The sequence below is a fragment of the Artemia sp. Qi Xiang Cuo genome, chromosome 16 (assembly GCF_049724085.1).
Source record: "Artemia sp. Qi Xiang Cuo chromosome 16, ASM4972408v1, whole genome shotgun sequence".
NCBI lineage: Eukaryota > Metazoa > Arthropoda > Branchiopoda > Anostraca > Artemiidae > Artemia > Artemia sp. Qi Xiang Cuo.
Genome location: NC_142809.1, coordinates 1,686,932 through 1,703,819, shown reverse-complemented (window position 1 = coordinate 1,703,819; position 16,888 = coordinate 1,686,932). Strand labels below are relative to the sequence as shown.

The 16,888-nt window shown below is 35.2% G+C and overlaps 1 protein-coding gene across 1 annotated transcript in view; it reads right to left on the bottom strand.

Moving 5' to 3' along the window:
* Rim (Rab3 interacting molecule) overlaps positions 1 to 12,510 on the bottom strand; it is a 555,972-nt gene extending 543,462 nt beyond the window's left edge. Inside the window, exon 1 of the mRNA XM_089102610.1 lies at positions 11,956 to 12,510. Coding sequence (XP_088958736.1) covers positions 11,956 to 12,074 — 119 coding nt within the window. The 5' untranslated portion in view covers positions 12,075 to 12,510. The remainder of the gene's footprint in view (positions 1 to 11,955) is intronic.
* Between the last annotated feature and the right edge of the window lie 4,378 nt (positions 12,511 to 16,888).

Sequence of the window (16,888 nt, the reverse complement as noted above, 5' to 3'; positions counted from 1 at the left end):
AACACCGGAAGGAACATAAAGGCCCCAAATAGAATAGGAAGGAACATAAAGGCCCAGAATAGCATAGGAAGGAACATAAAGGCCCAGAATAGCATAGGAAGGAACATAAAGACCCAGAATAGCACTGGAAGGAGCATAAAGGCCCAGAATAGCATAGGAAGGAACATAAAGGCTCAGAATAGCATAGGAAGGAACATAAAGGCCCAGAATAGCATAGGAAGGAACGTTAATGCCCAGAATAGCATAGTAGGGAACGTAAAGGCCCAGAATAGCACAGGAGGGAACGTAAAGGCCCAAAATATCACAGGAGGGAACGTAAAGGCCCAGAATAGCATAGGAAGGAACGTAAAGGCCCAGAATAGCATAGGAAGGAACATAAAGGACGCAAAGTATAACCTTGATTACTACTGAGGGGTGAGTGTAATCTCTAGTAGTCAAGACATCTTTCAGAAGGGGTGGTCAGATATCAACCAGACTCAGTGGATAATAGGATTTATTTTTATAATTGTGCTTTTGGTATTCCGGGTTCACTCTGCCTTCTGTAAAGCACAGGGAAAGAGGGTTCCTATACTGTTATCATCAACACATCTACCAGAAAAAGGGTTGGGGTCCCAAAAATGTGTTTTGGGAGCAAGAGTGCGTGTTCTATGTGTGATATTCAAGGGTGGGTACGATCCGATCTCTGCAAAGGGAGGGGTCCCTAAATACTTGTCTTAGGAACATCTATCGATTGAGCTACCGTATCTCCGCCAAAATTGCTGAAAATAAAGAGCAGGCTAATTGTCCTGCTTTGCCTTTCTTGGGTCTATACCTGATCCAGTCCTTGTTAATGGAAGGGTCGATCGATTCTTGCTATCATTATTTCACTAAAAAAGGTTGCCAGACAAAAATAAAACTTATGAAAGAAAAGCTAGTGTTCTACCTGTACTTTTGTGGGGGTCCAGAGTTGATTCTACCTCTGGGTATTAGGGGAGGGAATTCTCGTAGTAACAGAATCAAAACAGCAAATGTTGTTAGATTTTAACGTAATTTTACGCAAAGTCAGAACTCTTTCCATATTGTAGATTCTTGGGGTCCGAATATGACACATTATAGGGGAAGGGGTCTCGAAACTTTTGTCGACGTCAGAAAATCCACCAAGAGAAGTTATTCAATCTTAAAGAAACTTGATAATGAATAAAAATCAAAATCCTAGTTGATACTTTTAGGGATCCAGGGCCGAACTAACCCCTGCTGAATTTGTCGCGGGTTTTCAAATTATATAGTTATATCGACCTGGACTTACTAGGAGTTCCAGAAACTCATATCTCAGGGGGTAGGAAACATGAAACTAGGTGATGTAGGACTTATGTACTCAGGTAGGAAGGATGGGGTACAAAGACAGGGATTAGGGCTCGTGATAAATATGGAAGCTGCTAAGTTCTGTTTAGGTTGGGAAGGTATTAATAATAAAATGCTAATCGCTCATTTTATCACACAGTTCGTGGTAACAAATTGTAAGTAAGGAGCGACCCGGCTCAATAGTAACCAAAACTCTAAAAAATGGAATTTTGATACCAATAGATACATTAAAAGAATAAGATTTTTATGTTGATTTCAAATATATAAGTTTAATCAACTTTAGCATTAACCATCAAAATTTACGTGCTTCAAAAATTTTGGCTGATTTTAGAAAACAGGGGGAAAGACCCCTTAAAAGTTATAGAACCTTAATGAAAATCACACCATCATATTCAGCGTATAAGAGAACCCTATTGTAGAGGCTTCAAGCACCTATCTACAAAAATGTGGAATTTTGTATTTCTTGCCAGAAGAAAGATCACGGATGCGTGTTAATTTGTTGTTTTTTTTTGTTTTTTTTTCCAGGGGTGATCGTATCGACCCAGTGGTCCTAAAATATCGTGGGAGGGCTCACTGGAACGGAAATTGAAAGTTCTAGTGCCATTTTTAAGTGACCAATAAAATGGAGGGCAACTAGGCCCCCTCACACACTAATTTTTTTCCCAAAGTCACCCGATCAAAATTTTGAGATAGCCATTTTGTTCAACATGGTCGAAAATATGATAACTATGTCTTTCAGGATGACTTAATCCCCCGAAGTCCCAGAAGGGAGGGCTAAAAGTTATGAACTTTAACCAATGTTAACATAAAGTATTGGTTATTGGGAAGTATACAGACGTTTTCAGTGGAGATTTTTTCTGGTGGGTGGGGGGGGGGGGGTAGGTGGGGTCGGGGGTTTTATGGGAGGATCTTTCCATGAAGGAAGTTTTCATGGGGGAAGGAACATTGCTATGAAGGGGGCGCCGGATTTCTCATCATTATTAAAGAAAAAGATCAGAAATTAAATAAAAGGAAACAAGTTTTTCAACTGAAAGTAAGGAGCAACATCAAAACTTAAAACGAACAGAAAATATTACGTATATGATTGGGTTCACCCCCTAGTCAATACCTCTCTCTTTAAGCCAAAGATTTTTTAATACTTTCATAAGAGCTATTTATTCTAATTAACGGCCTTTGTGATTAAGGGGTCATTTTTAAAGAATTGGAAAACAATTCGAACCTTAGCTTAAAGAGCAAGGTATTGACTAGGGGGCGAACCCCCTAATATACATATTAAAAATCTATGAATATAGAAGTTCATTACGTAAGTTAATTCGTAAGTTATGTATATTTATTACTAATTAAAACGTTCGCAAGTAAAATTAAACAAGTTTCGAGAAAGCCATTTAACCAAATAAAAGTAAAATCAATATGCAAATTTTGTTTTAATTATTCATTTACGGTGAGCCAAAATCAAATGCTGCATTAATTCAAAAAGGTTCAAAAATTAAATAAAAAAAAACAAGTTTTTTTTAACTGAAAGTAAGGAACGACGTTAAAACTTAAGACGAGTCGAAATTATTCCGTATATGAAAGGGGCTGTCCCCTCCTCAACGCCTCGCTCTTTACGGTAAAGTTTGACTTTCTCACAACTCTATTTTTTTAAACAATAAAAAAATTTAGCGTAAAGAGCAAGGCGTTTAGGAGGGGACAGCCCCTTTCATATACGCAATAATTTCTGTTCGTTTTAAGTTTTAACGTCGTTCTTTACTTTCAGTTAAAAAAAAAACTTGTTTTTTTTATTTAATGACTTAAAAGGGCAGAGTATCACCCATAATAGTGTATATAATAGAACTGACTGACGGAGATAGAAGTGACGCATATGAATTTTAATTACAGTTATAAGAACAAATAGACAGGATCCCAGAGGGATAAATGGTATCCTAACCTAGGTAAATTTAGGTTAAGAAAAGAAAACAGTAGGCTAATGGCTATAGACTGCTGAAATTTTATAGGCATAATAGTCTAGTTATAACCAATTCAGCATTTTGTCATAAAACGGCTCATATTTTAACATGATATCCACATGATGGTAAGACACCAATCCTTATTGATTATGTTGTTGTAATACTGGCATGATCAATATAAGATACTATGGTATATAAGAGTGCCGTTATTGATGTTAATACGTAAAGATCACCGTCTAGTAGTGTCTAGGGTTAATTTAAAGCTAAAATTTTTGAAAGACTACCATTCTGGAAGCTATGACGCTGGTAGACTCCAGACCCTGGAGTTTAGGGTGACAATCTGAGAGAAACTTTACTGGAGCAGTTGAATGCTCAACTGGAGATTTTAAACTTTGGCAATGTAGAAGATGGAAGGAATAATTTTAGGAAAATATTTCGTGAAGTTGCTGATGGTGTCTTAGGGAAGAAATTTGTTAACGCACTAGGAATACTATTGAAAACGATCTATGTTGAATAGAGAGAAGAGAAGGGGCTTACACCAGAATTATCTTAGTGATAGATCATATGAAAATAAGAGGAATGAAAAAAAAAGTGGAGTAAGCATTAAAATATGAACTAAGGAGACGTGGAGTTGAGGCCATGGATATAACTGCCGGGGATCTGGAAGATGCATCTAGACGGCATAAATAGTAAAATGTTGCACTGGCATGTTAATAAATGGAGAGGGAGTAGTCAATCTGGGTTTGTCCCTGTTAAAGATAAAAACGAGGCCACGATTAGTATTAGGAAAGAGTTAAACAGAATTGGGCAGAACATGTTGAAAATGTGCTAAACCGGGAAAGAGTTAGAGTAAAAATGTATAGAGGAAATTTAAAAAAAATGTGATACCTTGGACGGGAAGGAAGATTTATTTTGCGAGGAAGAATCAGTGACAGTACTAAAAGGATTAAAAAACAATAAGACCCAGGTGCTAATAGTGTGGTTAGTGCGTTTCTTAAATATGGTAGTTTTGAGGTTGGAAATAAGTTACTAAGTAAGAAGATTACTAAGTTAGTAAATAGGTTAGAAGATATGTAAGATTATGTTTTCACATAGACTGCGCCCCTTCTTGTGACGTTTATATGTTGGTAAAGTTTTAAGCCGATCGGGAAAACAATGTTTTGGTCCTATATTGGACCCCATTTCTTGTGTGGGGAAGGGTGACCCGATTTTTTTTTTAACATTCGGTTCCTTTTGTCTATGGACATACTGCTAGAAGTTTAGAAAAATCAGGGATATAAATTGTTTTGGCCTTCTTCCGGCCCTTTATACCCTCTTCGTCCCCATAAAATAATGTATGGCTTTTTTGACCCAGAGAACGATTCCTGAAAGTTTCGAACTAATTGATGGTAGGATATGTTAGGGAGGAAGGGGTGTATGGGAGGTCCTGGGGTAGGGAGGTCGGGAGACAGAAGTTAATTTGGATTTGATAATGTGAAGGAGTTTGGTTTGCTTTTTTCCCCCATTTTTTAGTTTATTTAGTTGTTGTTTGTTCGTGTGTTTTGTAAATGGCTAGCCGTTTTACTGCACGTCAGCAAAACTTAGGTTTTTTCATTAGTGCAGTAGTTGTAAATTGTGAAGTGTTATAATCGTGTTTATTAATAAAGTAATAAAGTAAAAAAAAAGTAAAAAGTAATTGACACCCAAGACCAAAATTTCCCTCTCCCACTTTTTCACTACGAAACCTACTTCTAAAACATTTAGAAATTTGCATGAATCATGGTTCTTACCCCAAGGGCTCTGGGGATAAAGCCATCTTCAGAGACATATTGGTTGGACTTTTTGACTATTTTAAACAAATGGCTGTCTCTAAATTTCGATTATTGGTGGTCGCAGGGAAGGCGGGTAGTACAAAAAAAGCACGGGAGGGAAAATGCCTGCCGCTTAATCACTTTAACTCCTTAAAAAGGTCCCAGAATGTTCAATTTCCACTTGAATGAGCTCCCTGCTGAGTTTCTGCAACCACCTATTCTATACAAAGTGACTTTGATGGCACTGTTGCTAAGAATATAATATGAAGTACAGCATCAGGCATACACACAAAGGCCTGTTCTCCTCCCAGAGTCTCAAGATTTCCCCAGCTATGTTTGACGTTTTTCATATAATTTACCTTTTCTCATCAGCATCAAGTCCCCTTCCGACATAAATTATTACGTACATGCCTGTACCCCGTCAACCTAATAGCAGTAAAAATAACAAATTTACCAAATACTTCCTTAAATATCCTTCAACTTCTACGTCTTTCCCTCCTTACTTTGAGTTTTTTCCTTAACCTTTTTTAATTAGTCTTTTTATTAGACTATTCAAACCGCGGTAATTCAGTTTTATTTAATGATGTTCTTTTACGATTGTATTTGACGTCTTGTTATTTTTTGCTCGGTTATGTTGCCTAACAGCGTTACGTAATTTTTCCTGACATAAAAGGTGTAACTTTTTTTTACTTAAAAGAATAAACCTTTATGTCAATAAAGGAATTTTCATCAATCTGGCATTTTCGAAATTCCCTTCTTGAATTGCGTTGCAACAATGAATTTGGTGGATTTCCCTCCTGAGAAATGGCACCCTCCAAGTTATGCCCAGGTCACAATCAAAATTACAGACGACTACAGTGCTAATTATGTCTGCCGTTCGAAATTTTACAAGCTGAATATTGTTTCTTTCAAAGATTAACTAAAAAAAACAAGTTTTTTTTAACTCAAAGTAAGAAGCATCATTAAAACTTAAAACAAACAGAAATTATTCCGTATATGAAAGGGGCTTTCCCCTCCAAAACATCTCGCTCTTTACTCTAAAGTTTAACTCTGTCTCACAACTTTATTTAAAAAAAAAAAAAAAAACTCTTACGTAAAGTGCGAGGCGTTGAGGAGGGTGAAGCCCCTTTCATATACGGAATAATTTATTTTCGCTACATATTTTAGTTAAAAAAAACTTTCTAGCTAATTTCTGGACATATTTGAATTAACACAGCTTTTATTTTGGCTCATTTTACATGAATAATTAAAACGAAATTTTTATATTAATTTCCTTTTTTTTTGGCTAATTGGCTTTCTCAAAATTTTGTTCTGACGTAACTTACGAATTAACTTACGTAAAATTTTTTTATATTCGTATGTTTTTATTACGTATATTAGGGAGTTCGCTCCCTAGATAATGCTTCGCTCTTTACGCTAAGGTTCGAATTTTGTCCGAATCACAAACCCCTGAATTACAAACGCCGGTTAATTAATCAATCAATCAATCAATCAATTTATTCAATTAATAAACACAACAAAATACACTTCAATATAAACTCCCCCGTAAGGCTCTATGGCCTGGAAAAAACAGGGGAGAAACAAAAATGAAACAAATACAAGTATTTTCAATATAATGCATTGCATTTCAACCTTTCAAAGACTCAACACACACACACACACAAAACAAAACAAAAAAAGAGAGATAAAAAAAAACAATAATTAAAGACCCAAACAAAACGCGATTTTATGAGACACCCCCCCCCCCAAAAAAAAAGGATGTAGGACACTCCAATAAAATAAGCCAAATTCCAAATATATATTTGAAACCAAACCACAAAAAAAAAATATTATACAAACTTAAAACTAATTAGAATAGATGGCTCTTTTGAAAGTACTAAAAAAAACTGTAGCGTAAAGAGCGAGGTATTGACTAGAGGGCGAACCCCCTCATATACGTAATAATTTCTGCTAATTTTAAGTTTTAATGTTGCTTCTTATTTTCAGTTCAAAAAAACTTGGTTTTTTATTTAATTTCTGATCGTTTTTAAATAATGCTGGGAAGTCTGGCACCCCCTTCATAGAAATGTCCCTTCCCTCAAGGAAATATCCTCCATGGAAAGATCCTCACAGGTATCCCCTACTCTAAACCCGACCCCTCACTATAAAAAAATCCTCCTGAAAACGCCTGTATACGCTAATAACCAACGTTTTTTGGAAATACTGGGCAAAGTTTATAACTGCAGCGCTTTCCCCGGGGCCAGTTTGGGCTTGAGGAATCCTGAAAGACAAATTAATTATATTTTTGAGTATGCTGAACTGAATTGTTATCTCAAAATTTCGATCGGGTGACTTTGGGAAAAAATGAGCGTGGAAGGGGGCCAAGTTGCCCCCCCCAATTTTTGGTTAGTTAAAAAGAGCACTAGAACATTTAATTTCCGTTCGAATGAGCCCTCTCACGATATTCTAGGACCACTGGGTCAATACGATTACCCCTGGGAAAAAAAAAAGAACAAATAAACACACATCCGTGATCTTTCTTCTGTAAAAAAATGAAAAATTCCATATTTTTGTAGATAGGAGCTTGAAACCTCTACTGTAGGGTTATCTGATACGCTGAATATGATGGTGTGATTTTCATTAAGGTTGTATAAGTTTTAGGGGATCTTTTCCCCTTTTTTCGAAAATAAGCCAAATTTTCTCAGGCACGTAACTTTTGATGGGTAAGATTAAACTTGATGAAACTTATATATTTGAAATCACAATTAAAATCTGATACTTTTGATGTATCTATTGGTATCAAATTCTGTTTTTTAGACTTTCGGTTACCATTGAGCCGGGTCGCTCCTTACTTATTTATTACGATAGCCATTCAGAGTCAAGAAATAAGGCATAATTTTTTTAAACTAAAAAGATGGAAGACTTGGAACAGCAGTTTTTTTTTAAATTTGTAACAAGAATTCGGCAAAAGCTACAAGCCCATACTATTAGTAGAATATTACTTTCACTACTACTAACAGGTCATAGAGCATCAAGCCACCCGAGGCCAACACAGCTTTGCATGCTCCTCCTTCTTTCTAAGCTATTTAAAGCCTCCCTCTTTCAAACCTCCCAAAAAGTTTTAATTTCCCTTAAACCCTTCCTTACAAACTCCCCCACTCAATTCAAAGAAACCTGCTTTTTATTTGACCCTAAATGGTTGGCCGAAAAGGGCCAGCTTTGGCAATTTGTCATTCTTCGTCCCCAGAACGTGCCTTAGCCATCTCAACCTTTCTCTCATTAAAGCCCTAAAAAGTGGGATAGAACATTATTTTTTGATCAGCTGATCGAATCAACTGATGGAAAACATCTGGTAAATCCTCCTCGGTCTTTCGTAGCGCCATGTTTCAGAACTTTATTTGACTACAATCATCAATGTAGCTTCCAATTTTCTAATTATGGTTGAACTTTGTTGGAGTAGAAAGACTGGCACTTGAGTATTAAACGTACTCTTTTATATACTGCTGAAGAAGTCATGTTTGGTTAACGCTAATGAAGTAAAATAAAATAGGATGAATACATAATATTTTAGAGACAGATTTGGGCTATATATTTGCACATTAGGGGGAGGGGTGGGGTGTAAAGCATACCATATATTAAATACATAATCTAACTTAATTTAGGTACCTCTCTCTCCCCCTAAACCCCAAAAAAAAACAGTTTAAATATTGCATATGTAATGAAAACCACACTTTGCATTGCATGACTCTATAGCGGTCTCTTGAATTAACCCGTCTTTAGTGTTTTTTTTTTGTGACTGGCTTCATTGTGTTATATAAAAGAGTATGTTTAATACTTAAGTACCGAAAGACTTGTCTTCCCATTCTTCCAAACCTTTTTCAATTGTGAAAACATAGTTGGGAACATTGTGGTTGCGGGGAACAAAATGGTGTTAGTAGAAGCTTTTCAAACCCATTACTTGCCATTTTAATTTTCCACTTCTGAAACACAAGCGTGACGGAAAAAAGAAATTATTCCTAAGAATCGGCCTTTTTATGGCCAGGTATGATTAGGCCGTAGCTCGGGAATTAAAAAGAGACTGTTTTGCAAATTCAGTGGTTGTATTGCAATCAGACTCGACTAGCCAAACTATACTGAACATTAAGTTTCTATCTGCCCAATTTAACAAACTATCCCATTTTGTATTAAAGCTATATAGACAAAATGGGCTTTGGGGTATAGCTACAAATTGTTTTTCTTTTTTAACTTTATGTTTTCACCAGCTCAACGTTTTTGAATGGGTGAGACGTGTTTCAGGCTCGGGTCTCAGAAAATTATTGCAGTTGGGAATGATCTGAAAACACGAAGGATGTATTATTAAACTCGAAACTTTCAAATTGATCTACGCACTTGGCCAATGCTGGGATAAAAGTTTCCCGAATCCTCCATGTAGAAGAATGAATTGGAATTAACTAGTCAAACCAAATTAAGGCAGAAGGATTCTCGAATTTAAAAAAAGACAGAATTAAGCGAAAAACTGGAGGAATTTTGGGCAAATCAATAAAATCTCAAGGTATATTGGGGAACCCGGGTCTAGAACCCATGTTTCTTGCATGGGTATGGTAATGAAATTGGCTCATATCAAATTTTGTTGCTGTGTTGAGTGTACAAAGCTAAATATTGCGTCCGTGAAATTTCGTATTGGTTAATTTGTTTTCTTTTCTTTTTTGGTTTCACCTGGGCTAGGTAACTATCGTTTGTCTATTCCCCAATTACAGAAAACCTTTATTCTTCGTCAGGACGTCTCAATGGAACAGGGATTTTGAGTTTTATCGTCCCTTTAATCGACGATAGAGATCGCGTCACATTGAGGTGCCATTTTAGAACATTCTGTGCCACAAATCACAGATTCTGGACCTTACAGGGCTGAACTGTTGTTCATCAAAAGTTTTTAGGGAGCCAATTAGTTTAAAACTGTAGAAAGCGCTAATACATAACGTCCATGGTTCATATGACGCAAGGCAGCAGGGTGGCACATTCTATCTATAAACATATATAAGGGCTATAAAATGAAGAATTATTATAGAAAACAACTTTAAAGCTTCTTTTGAAAGCTTCTTTGGAGATATTCTCGGATTTATATACAGTATCATATAACTTATACACTGTGTTGCACAGTTGTTAGGGGGGGGGGGGTCGTTGGATAACTTTGCGGAGAGCCTCAAATGGTATAGTCTAAGGTCCAAGCTTTCCAAATTTGCTTGAGAAATCCTTCTGATCAATCTGGAGAACGACGACTGGTGAGGGGAACTACCCCCTAACCTTCCTTTGCTTGAAATGGTCCTCTCATACTGCAAACAAGATTTTACACATATAATGCTATATTCTTATGTTGAACAGCAAAGAAGGATAGGGAACATAACCCCAGGATCAAGATTGTAGGAAGTAAAACTGCCATTTAAAAAGGAGGTAAACCATATTCAGAATTTCCACCTTTGGCAATTAAGATCCTTCAACCCGCAAAAACCTTTTTAGGGTATACATTTTTTTTGTTTTAGAATTAAATATATCGAGTCGGTGGTCATAAAAAATGAGAATGCTCATTCTAAGAAATTATAAAATATTTTCAGCTTTATTTTAATTAAAAGAGAGATCAAGCTGTATCCATAGCACAATGGTATTGTAACTTTCTTCTGGATAAAAAAACTACCGTTCTTCGCCATTTTGGCCTGCAAAGCAGCCATTTTTGGCCAGTTTTGGCCAGGGTATGTTTGGTTTAGACTTTATTGTTTATTTATATTGCCTTGCTATAAAAAAATAGAAGCAAAAGAAATTTGATATTATTAAAAAAAAATTCAAAGAAAAGTAAAGAGCGAATTTAGAAGCTTTAAAAAAACATCAATCACATTAATATATAAGGTTTACTATCCACCCACCCACTCTTTGCGCTAGAGTGTTTTATCTTGCGATTTACTGAAAGCATAGGGAATGTAATAAATAAGTCAAGTTTTTCATTATCTTAAAATTGCAAATTGGAACTGCTACATTTACTGTATAGAGCAAATGTGGAGAAGAGCGTTTTTTCGTGGAGCAATGCAACAGCAACAACATAGGAGAGTGTAAAGTTAAGCGTAAAAAGCAAAAGGGTTAAGGACTGTGACAACCCCAATCATATTTAATGGCATTTTTCTTGGTTTAAGACTTAAATTCATTGCTTATTTAAATCCAATCAGGAACTTACATCTGTTTTTATAAGGAAGCAATTATGCGCACTTTTCGTCACATTTTGTGCAGGTTTTAGATGGCGCGAGTCAACGATTTTTCTAAAATTTCTCCAGTTTTATGTCAATTACGATTTTCTGATGACTTGGATTTCTCGTAAGGGCAACTTCTGCCCGTTTTTTTTTTCTGTTTTTTTTATCAAGCACAGCGGGGCTTCTTTTACTCAACTGGGCTACCTTAAGTTAAGTAATTGAGGCCAACCCTATAATATTCGCTTATTATTCTACAAAACAGTTTTCGACTTTAATAAGTACCACAGGGCTTATTTTCATGGAATTACGACATATTGCGATTTTGGAGTGCCTTGGAGTAGAGCCTCAAAGTAAATTTACAAGTTTGAGAGTTCCAATGACACTGATGCCCTTGGGATTTCTCTGGGTTCGTCTCAAATAAAAAAAAAAATCAGGATTTTGCAATTATACATATAGCCTAGTCTATATCCTGGGTTGTATGTATTCCAGAGGTCTTAAGAAAAAGAAACTAATTCAATTTTTTTTCGATACAAGACGAAAAAGGTCAGTGTTCTTAACTCATTTTCCACCTGACCATGCAAATATAAAAACTTTTCTCACGGGAAGAAAAAGATGAATGGATGGTTTTAATACCGAGTCCTCGAAATTAAAGGCCAAACAACCTACTTCATTATTTCTGTCTCTTTCTGTTCTTCCTCCTTCTGTCTCATCATCACTGATTCAATGATTCTCCTTTCATCCTCAGTTAAGTGAGATAAATCAGGTATCAAATCCGTTTTCGTCATGTTTCTTATTGCACTCCACTTCACTCAGGCCACTACTTAGCATCACATTTAACAGGTGTTAATCACGTGAACCTATTTGAAAAAATATCCAGCAGTTCTATATTTTTTAATCAAACTGATTTTGAGGGACTAGTCTTGAGAGACTTAGTCTTCTTAATGCGCAGGGCAATTGGCCAGAGTTTCCAGTAGAATTTTGTAAAGAGTTCCCCAGAACCGGCTAAAAAATCTTTCTATCTGGTGGCATTGTCTTTATAGCTCATCAGTGTTTCCTTCAGATTTCAAATCTATTAGCTATATATTTATCTATATAATTTATAATAGATAAATTCTTTTAAAACAATAATTTGAACGAATAAACGTCATTACCGCTAAAAATAAAATTATAGGTTCCCTGAAAAGTATCATTTCAACAAGATTAGTCTCCCTAGGTGGCAACTCTGCAAATTACTTCAGGTTTCCATGACAACAGGCAAAATACTGCCGAGGGAACTTAGCTCAGAATTTAAAGGAAGCCAATGCTCAGTATTCTTCTCTTTTATGACGTCAGACAGATGTTTCACAGATAAAGGCTGGAAAAAAAACACGGGACTTGAAAAAATTGCGGCTTGTTATTAATGTCCCACTAATAATGTCTGCTGCCCTCCAAACGATAAAGTGTGTATGCGATAATAAGCTCATTTGTAGTCACTATCTGACTTATTGAGATTAGCCTTTAAAAATAATAAGCTGAATCGAAAGGCAAATGCAAGAGAACACATATTAGTAAAGTGAACTGATCATAGGCACCGTAATGCCACTGTTTAAGTAAAAAGCGAAGTTGGCCCTACCTATTTTTAATAACAAACAAGTTTTTTTCAGCTTAAATTAAGACGTAACATTGGAACTTAAAACGAATTGAAACAATTTTGTATTTTAGGGGGGCTGACCCTTCCTCAATCCTCACTCTTTACCCCAAAGTCTTAAAACTCTTTAAAAATATTTCTCATTCAAAATCAACTGCCCTTGTGTTCTATATATATTTCCTAAAGAATGAGGACATAAAGTCAAACTTAAGCGTAAAGAGCAAGGGTCGAGGAAGGGGTAGCACCCTCATATACAGATCAATTTCTGTTTGTTTTAAACTTCTCTTCGCTTTCATCAAACACATTTTTTTTGCTAGATTTTTTTCAGCCATAAATCCAATCAAAACATCTCAAAAATAATAAAACGAAGATAAAACTAGATTATTCCCTGACGACAGATTACACCCTCTGTATATGAGCCATATAAGCTACAGACCAACAATTTTTCCAAATTACTTTAAGTTCACTTTTTAGTTCGACCTGTCAAAAAAGTAAACATCAAATAGCTGACAATCGAAGAAGTTGTTAGTCTATAGGATGGCCATTCTACAGCTTGGATGAGGGACAGACCATTGTTAAACAGTTGGTGGTAATGAACTGTAAGTAAGGAGGGACGTGGCTCAGTAATAACCAAAACTCTAAGAAAGTCCAAAACTTTAGCGTGAAGAGCGAGTAACTGAAAAGGGGGGCAATCCTTTCATATGTGGAATAATTTCTGTTCGTTTTGAGTTTCAATGTTGTTCTTTACTTTCGGTTGAAAAACCATGTTTTTTCCTCTAATCTTCAAACAAGCGCTACATCATCTTTGACTTATTTTCTGGAGCTATATCATGAGACTGGGAAAGACTCTTTGATGGAATTGTGGAGGGAAATAATAATAAAAATATAGCAGAATGAATCAAAATAATAGAAACATTAAAATCGTTTATGAAACCTAATCGGCTTGAAACAGCTATGAAACAGCTTGAAATAAATATAAAGAGTTACCGGACTTGAACATTTTTCGCAGATTTATATTGTTCTAGATTATTGAAATTTCTTGAAACTTAGAGGGTACCCTGTAAATTTGGACTCAGAGGACGCGGGTCCTGTGCCAAGAAACCCTCATGCCCCAAGTGCTGTTTCATGGCCGATGCGTAACAAATACGTTTTCGTTGTCTAATCACCTTGAATCTTTCCAAAAGGGCCTTATTCAAAGACACAATCAACACATTCAAGTGCCAATGACGATCAATTAGGGAATCTGATGCTCAATTTCCAAAAAAAGTTCTAACGAATGAAAGCGTTTTGTTAATTTTCCGAAACTTGATGGTTCACATGGTGATAATATATTGCAATGTTCCTGGATTCAGCACTGTCCCGGCTAATTTCCTGTAATATATTTTACTATTCATGCTTTGTTTTCTTTTCTTTTATCTCGGTGTTTACCCCTGAACTGTCTAGAAATAATATTATTCAAATTTCAATTGATGCTATTGTGGCGTCGATAAAGCAACTGAAATCTAAGTCTTCTGATATTGATAGTATTTATAGTTCAGTTATTTATTTATTTATTTATCTATATTTTATTTTTATTCATATATATAGGTTATAGTTTATCTATTTTTGGTGTATTTATAATAGTTTTAATTAAATAGTTAAGGCTTATGTAAATAGTTGAGTTAATAGGTAAGTACTTACGTGGACTTTCGCGCGATCGCAAACCTTCATAGGTTTTCTCCAGCGTGAAAGTGTTGTTTAATTTATTTATTTGTTTGTGAATGTGGATCAATAAACTTATGAACTTATGAACTTACACTTGCATTTGAATGTTCATTCTAAAGAATTACTTTTTCATCTACAGCAATTATTTCAGAGGTGCTTTGTAATTCCATTTTTCCAGAGAGTTTCCTTGGGGGTGAGTTAACTTCAATTTTAATGCAGGGTGATGATCCTAATTTGTGGTATTCCTAAAGGAATATAACTGTTTCGTGTATATTAGTAAGTTACTTGAGCATATTTTATTACCTTATATTAACTAATGTAAATTATTATGATACTAATCAGTTAGGCTTGAAAGCGTTCGACAGTGTTGTTCGTTCACAAGTTTTTGATTCATTATATGAGCTTGGGGTAAACTCCTTTATTATTTTCTAGTTTTGGTTGTTTTTTCAATATTACAATTCCTTTATAATATTAAATTCAAACGATCCGATTTTACAAAATATACCGGTCCGACCCGGACTTAAACAGGGAGGGGTGCTTTATCCATATATTTTCATAGCTTGTATATCTAGTGTTCTTTTGAAGACACCCTCTACCTGTTTTACTTGGTTCTTTGACGTATCTTACTTTGGATCACTGTATATAGATATAAATTTATCTACAGTGCCTTGAGTACACCGATGATCTGCTGCTTATTAGCCACTCTAAAGGTGGTTTAGCACAGAATGTTAATAAGGTGCATTCTTCTATCGAAAAAATTGGTTTATTACTATGTATTGCTAAATGTGAATATTTGTCGTTTAATGATATATTACGCACGGGTGACTTAAATTGCCATTTTTCCGGTGTTCCCCGTGTTCATAGTCTCCGATGGCTCGGAAATTTGGTATGCGATTCAGTTTCAGCTCTGCGGTGGAAAATGCATCTGAAGTTAATTATAAATTGAAAATGGGTTATGCTAAGATAGTCACCAATCGTGGTCGTTAAAATGGGTATGGTCTACCAAAATTTTATTCGACTTTTTGTGGCCAAACATTGCTCTTTGTGTCTGGTCTTTTCTTTTGCTTAAAGAAAGCCACCTGAATTGAATCCGTTTTTATTATTTCCTGTATTGCAAATTTCTTCTTTATTTGTCTCGTTTTTGCCCGAATAGAAAATTAATCGCTCGGTTTGATTCTACTGATATTATGTGTGCTCTGTGCTATCATCAACATGAACTTGTTTTTGAAGCGTCCTTGAGGTGGGCCCTCGTCACCGTCTCATCCGATTGTTCTTTTCTGTTTGTTGTTGATATATTTATCATTTGTTTATTTTTTGTGTGTAGTGAATTTATTTCTTTTCCTTGTTTTTTTACTCCACTATTGTCACTGTTATTTGAGTTACAGTAATATATACATATTATTATTATTATTATTATATATATAACACCAATAATATTTTTAGACTCTCCATGAAGAAATTTTACAATTTTGGTGTAAATTAAACGATGAATAAACATGTTAGGGAACCCTAGAGTTTTAAAGATAGTTTTCGTACTCTTATCTGCAAAACTACGAAATTTAGTACTATTCCAACTATGGTCACAAACGATTGACTATCTTTTTCTTTTCTTTTTTGCCAGGGATCATCGTATAAACTCAGCGATGAGAAGTTATTAAAAGAGGCTCATTAGAACAACAATTTAGTGTTTTTTTAAAAGCAAATTAAACAAAAAACTAGTTTCTTCAACTGAAAGTAGGGAGCGATATTAAAAATTAAAATGAAAAAAAATATTCCGTATATAAAAGGGGCTCCCCCATCCCAATACCTTGCACTTTACGCTGAAGTTTGACTCTTTTTCTCAACTCTTCTTTTTAAGTAATAAAAGCCCTAGCGTAATGAAGGCGTAAGCAATAGCGAATAGCGTAAGCAAGGTGTTGGGGAGAGGGCGGCCCCTTTCATTTACTGGATAATTTCTGTTCGTTTTAGGTTTTAATATTGCTCCCTATTTTTAGCTGAAAAAACTAGTTTTTTTTATTATTTTCTGAACACTTTTCAAACAATGCCGGGAAATCCATGGGAAACGAATTGGTGTACAAATTTTTGAAGACTGTGTAGCACAACTAATCCATCAAGAAGTAATAAACATATTGATAATGCGAATTTACTTTTTGTTCTTAAATTTCCTATATGCATTTGGTTGTTTTCTTCCCTTTTTTTACAGTAAAGGATTGTTATTCTATTATTTGACATATTTTTTATTATATGATGATTTTTTGATTACATAAA